At 44.7% G+C, this 6000-nt stretch overlaps 1 protein-coding gene across 1 annotated transcript; it reads right to left on the bottom strand.

Moving 5' to 3' along the window:
* Nucleotides 1-368: 368 nt before the first annotated feature.
* LOC109736088 (CDPK-related kinase 3) lies at nucleotides 369-5497 on the bottom strand. The gene is made up of 11 exons (XM_020295307.4): nucleotides 4549-5497; nucleotides 2926-3056; nucleotides 2670-2711; nucleotides 2479-2587; nucleotides 2318-2396; nucleotides 1876-2172; nucleotides 1671-1780; nucleotides 1207-1317; nucleotides 1025-1087; nucleotides 770-937; nucleotides 369-687 (listed from the first exon to the last, which is right to left on the bottom strand). Exons 1-11 carry the CDS (start codon nucleotides 5188-5190, stop codon nucleotides 547-549), a joined length of 1893 nt encoding a protein of 630 aa, XP_020150896.1. The 5' UTR covers nucleotides 5191-5497; the 3' UTR covers nucleotides 369-546.
* Between the last annotated feature and the right edge of the window lie 503 nt (nucleotides 5498-6000).

The following is a 6000-nucleotide window of genomic DNA, read 5'->3' as shown; positions in this document are numbered from 1 at the left end:
GTCCTGACCACCATAAAAGTGCCGCCGTACGATTGTCCGGAAAAGGCGAAACATAGCACCCCATCTATGGGGCCTGCTGCTTCCTATGCAATGTTGGACGGAATAGCATCTGCTGAGAACGTTCCAAACCACGACGCCTTTTAACACCCTCACCAGATATTTGGCCCTTTCCAACTGCCGCACATTCAGGAGCAGCAGCACCCTGTACTTCTGCTTCTGCTTCTCTGAGAAACAGGAGTGAGCAGCAAGACACCAAGCACCTGGATAAACACAAACACTGGGGTGGCAAGTTGAACGGTGCATGATGAGCAAACTGTACAGCGCCCATGTATAAGCCAGATTAAGAATGATGTAACAGCACCAAGATGTAAAAACAAGAGGTAAAAACATATCTTTGCCACTAAAACTCCATTATGAACTCCCACTTTCTGTTTCTTTCTTCTTTTTTCTCTACAAACGCTAAACCGCCAAAAACACAGATAAAACACCAACATCCATCAAACTCCCCATGAATCAAAGAAATCTAAGCAGCTGAGGCGAAACAGATCAGTGATGGCGCCTCGCGTTGCTGCTTCGCATAGTCAATCCATGCAAAAATTTGGTGTAGCCTATAAAGCTAAGCTTCCCATCTGATGGCCTAATCCAGTCGCGGACGATAGAATACGCCGCAGAAGAAAGATTCATCTCCTGTATGGGGAAAGGAGGCCAATTGGTTAGTGACACGCACAAGATGAAAGATTCATGTCATTCTCAAGGTTCAACTGCATACCTGAGCTAGCTCCTCAATTGTGATAACACGGTTGCCTTCCTGCTCAAAGCACTCAAATGCGGTGCTCGCTATTTCGTCCCACATAGACGAAGCTTCAAGTTGGTAAGGGCTGATAGTCGCCGCACGGAACTCCTCAAAGTCCATTCTCCTATATGCAAGCGGCTCCAACTGAAAATGAATATACATGCAAGTTCAAATAATGAATGATATACACCATGTGTGCAAATGAAGGTATAATGAGTGCGCATTTCATACCGCACTTAAGATATCAAGAGTTCTAGATTCTTTCATAGCGTCAGTGGAGTTTTGTAGAAGAGCCTGCATAAATTAAGGGTGGAAAAGAAGAGAAATATCAAGTTCAGTATCCTGGATATGGAAATTACTTCAATTAATCCTAGTGCATGCTCTAAGAGACTTGACAACACAAGAGCACTTACCATCCTGAAGTTCTCAATACATATTCGACCATCTTGACTACTTGGTTGTAATAAGTTGTACTGTGCTCTGGCATAGATAAGCTCATCTTCTGTTATTGCTCTAGACAGAGCCTGTCAAATAAAAGACGGAAATATTATGGCAGTGAATTGCTAAACATGTTTAAGCAAGACAAAATAAAATAAAATTGGTACATGCAATGAAACCAATTTTCACACCTCCCTACACCAGTCTAATAACATAGCTGGCTATTTATGCAAGATATTAAAGGTGGTATCAATTTAGATGGATGATGTGCACATAATACTCAAGTTTGTAGAATGCAAGATATTAAAGGTGACATTGATTTGGATGTATGTTGTGTACATACTACTCACGTGTGTCGAATGCAGTTTGGAAAAATCAGTATCAAAGGAAGTATAGTTCAAAAGTTACATACTTGAAGGAACTAGGTAAAGAGTAAAACCTTTAATGCTGCCCGTTTGAAAGGTGTGGAACGAAGATGCGCCTTAACCAGCTTAAAAACTAGCATATCCAGAGGGACTGGGCAGCACTCATCTCGCAACCAGGGGTGAGCTGCAATACACACACAATACATAAGTAAATCGCCAATATTCTATGGAAACTTTAAAAGAAAGCATAAAGTAAGAATCATCATTGGCACAACTTACAGAGTGCCTGTGCAGCAGTCATTCTTTTTCTGTAATCCTTGTTAAGAAGTCTTTTGACAAAGTCTTTAGCTTCAGGAGATATTGATGCCCATGGTGAATCGTCAAAATTAGGATCAGCTCTCAGCACAGAGCGGAAAATTCCTGATTCAGTGCGTGCCCAGAATGGTCTGCTACCACACAGCAAGATATAAGTGATAACACCTACGCTCCACATGTCTGCTTCTGTGCTATATGACCTATGTAGGACTTCTGGAGCAACATAGTATGCACTACCAACAATGTCATTCAGCCTTTCATCTGCAAAAACAAAATGTATTAGGCTTTGGTACACAATAACAAGACATTCAAGTCTTTTATTCATGTCTAGATTGCTCTTAAATTCAAAAATCAAAGAACGTAGATAAAATGTGCTATGGGTATAATCCTCATGTGGAGGTACTACCTGGCCTTATAAAATCAGAGAGGCCAAAATCGATGAGCTTCATAGGAGAATGTTCATCTCTAGTACTGAATAGGAAATTCTGTTCAAAATCAAGCATGGAGTCATAAAAAATAAATGGTTGTATTATCAGCACAGAAGAGATCAACAAAGACTCCACATACCTCTGGCTTAAGATCACGATGAACAACACCCTGAAGATGGCAGAAAGCAACTACACTTAATATCTGTTTGATGATAACTTTAGCATCATCCTCAGTGTACCTCCCACCTCTGGAAAAATAGGAAATTAGTAATAGTAAGAGGTATGTTTGTTTTTGGTACTAAGAAATGTTTCTCAAGGAAAATGTTATACCTGGACAAGATTCTGTCCAACAACTCCCCACCTTCACACAACCTAACCAATACCAGGTGCACAAAACATCAATAATCATGTAATTTTGCATAGAACTCAAGAAATAAGACAATCCATTTTAGCAGATAGAAAGTCCTTTATCTACAATGAGATGTTGCAGGTTGTTATTTATCTACAATGAGATGTTGCAGGTTCTGATAACAACATTGTACGGATGCAAAGTCAACAATATGTGAGGGGAAGAAAGCAAACATACTCCATGATGATGTAGACGTTAAGGGCATCCTCACATGCATCATAAAATTTCACAAGATTTGAATGCCCAGATAAAGCCTTCAGAATTTTCACCTCTCTACGCACATCCTCAATAGATATTGCTGTTGTCATCTGCTAGAGAAGAACAAAAGGTTGAGATTACTTTGTAAAGAATAAAATGCGAAACTGGTAGTCAAACAGCCAAAGACAGTTGTCCATAACCTAACGAGCTAGACAAGCAAACTTGGCGCTAACTGAGATATCTTTATATTGAACTGTTAAGCTTAATGAAGATTGTCTGGACATTAATTAGCTTCTAGCAACAAAAGATCAAGCTGTCAAGAGAATGATGACCATACATTATATGATTACAGGGAACATGTTTGTATTAGATGCAAATGAAAGAGCGATATGTGATAACAGGGAACGCAGTTATATCAGATGCGAATAAAAGAACGACAATATGAAAGCGAGAGATGCATTAAACTTGATAGATACGTCAAGGGTTCAAATAGTTGATGTAAGTAGGCTTCGACAAACGAGGACACTATAGCAAGCCAAAAAAAGTCAGTAATCAATACAAGTAATAACGGTCGGAAAAGAAAACGACATTTACGTGCATGAGAAACATCAATGCCAGCATGCACACGTATGTGTACGTAGAGTTCAGTTAGCTGTATTGCATACTAGTTTTATCAACAGATCCTAGCTAACACCAGGAAAGAAATAATATGAAACTAAACATTGTCTTAATTTTCCTGAACAAAAAATATCGAATACTATTAGTCCCTGCAAGGGCAATACAAGTACTCAACTCATCACAATATCAACATATTCTCAAATTCAGCACCCTAATAATGTAAAAGATATGTATACCTGCTTACATGCTAGATGTCAAGAAAAACATCAAGGACTTGGAAAACTTTTAAAAAATACTGTCTAAATCAATACTATTGCTCCCTGGAAGAGCAATATAAGTAGGAAGGTTGATCACATACAGTTGGGTGCCTCCCATGCCTTACTGTTATGTATTCTTCTAGCTCTGATCATACTAACAAAGTGCCACAATATGGATTTGATAACTACTAAACTCTTGATAGTAACATGTAGTTATGCACTATATCCACACTAGTCCAGCTAAAATTCTGCCACTATTTGACAAGCTATCAGGGGATCTCATAGAGAAATTGGTCACTTCTAATCCTGTAACCAAACACAGCATAAGCTAATCCCATGCCGGTTTCTTAAAAAAAAGAACAACAAAACAAGAACAGGATTCAGATCGATAAACAGTGAGATCAAAATAGAAGACAAAATTCAGTGCAGCATCACTGCAACGGCATTTCCATAATGTACTTCTTACTTTCAAGGAAATGCCAATACCCTGTTCATTATGCAAGGCAGACAAAGAAAACGAATGATTAACTTATGATTGCAATGTCTGTGCTAGTGGCATTGCCGAGTTGCTGAATTCTTGCAAAAGTAACAAACAATTCATTGCAGAACAAGTGAACAACTGAAAGGATCACACGGCATCTTAATGCCAAGCAAGATCTAAGTTGGTACAAACTGAGACGATTATGCATTTAGGTGAGAGGAGTGCGAGATCAAGAACGGGTTCGACCTTGGCTTTGGAGATGACCTTGACAGCTATGACTTGACCTCTCATGTCCCCCTTGCGGGCACGCGCGAGACAGGTGTGGCCGAAGTGGCCGCGACCCACCTCCTTTCCCAGTTCGTACTTGACCGCGAAGTGGCGGTCGTAGCCGAAGCTCTTGTCGAGCTCCTCCTCTCCTCCGCCGCCGCCGGCCCCTTGTTCGGGGATCAGGGCCTCCTGCGGCGGCTTAGCGGGCGGCGCCTGCGCAGAGGTAGCAGCCGGGGAGCGGTGGCCGAGGCGGCGCACCAGCGACGCCTTGATGTGCTTGGCCGGGGACGGCGGAGGGAACGGGCGGCGGAAGAAGCGCCTGGGCGTGGACGCGGACGTCGCCGGGGACGGCGCGATGCCCTCGGGGAGCGGGCTGGCGGCCCAGGGGCTCCCCGCGGCCGCCGCCGAAGTCCTGGCCGGCGTCACCCCCGCCCTGCTGCGCGGCGTCCCCGCCGGCGACGGCCTGCCGCTCCGCCTCCCTCCCGTGGCCCTCTCGCCGGCGGGCTCCTCCTGGACGGCAGCCGCGGCAGACGCCGAGACCGAGATGGTGGTCGTCCCTCCGCCACCCTCGCCCCCATCCCCGCCGTCCGCGTGTATGTTCTTGGCGTAGCACTGCCCCATGGCTCCCCCGGCGCCGATCACCGGAGGCGCGACGGCGAACACGGAAACGGCAGGAATGCGGCGGTGTTTGGGGCGGGTCGAAGGGGAGCGGGGGGCGGAGGGTTGGGATTTATAGGACGGGGACGGGGATGGAGTATAGGAGCGAACCAAAGTATTAATGCGGGGAGAAGAGATGAGACAAGAAATGGTAATGCGCGTGATGAATTGCTGGCTGGCTGGCTGAGCAGGAGTGGTAACGTACGCGCCTGCCCTGCTGGCTGGCCGCGGGCGCGGCGGTGGACGGAGGAGGAGACGCGACGCGAGGGGGGGCGGAGAGGAGGACTGACTGAGGGAGGCAGTCCAGTCAGAGGCGAGGGACTGAGCGGATGGTTCCTCTGACAAGCGGGTCCGTTGGCGTGTAAGGGCCAGGCCCGCAAGGCAGACGTACGTTTTGTTGGTTGTTTCTGTTTCCCTTTTTTCTTTTCTTTGGTACGTAATTGCAGGGTTTTATAACATGTATTTTGTATTTTTTAATGGTAACACGTTTTTCATTAATGTGATAAGGTCCGCAATAGCTGGCGAAAATTCGTTGGGAGGGATCAGCATTTACAAGCCTTTTAGTTGGCAAGTTTAGTTGTATGGGGTGGACAACTTCTTCGAAAACACATGGCAATTGCTAGGAAGAAAGAGATTCCGCGGCAAGAAAGGGCAAAAATTGCCATCTCTTATCAACTAACCTTGCCACAAAAAGGTTCCTTTGTTACCCCACCCCCCTCCTTCTCAGCTGATTTTCGCCCGATAACAAGTTACAAGACATATAAACACCGACCC

The sequence above is a fragment of the Aegilops tauschii genome, chromosome 1 (genome assembly GCF_002575655.3).
Source record: "Aegilops tauschii subsp. strangulata cultivar AL8/78 chromosome 1, Aet v6.0, whole genome shotgun sequence".
Classification (NCBI taxonomy): Eukaryota; Viridiplantae; Streptophyta; class Magnoliopsida; order Poales; family Poaceae; genus Aegilops; species Aegilops tauschii.
Note: the sequence above shows the minus strand (reverse complement) of the source record. Positions and strands in the feature narration are given on the sequence as shown.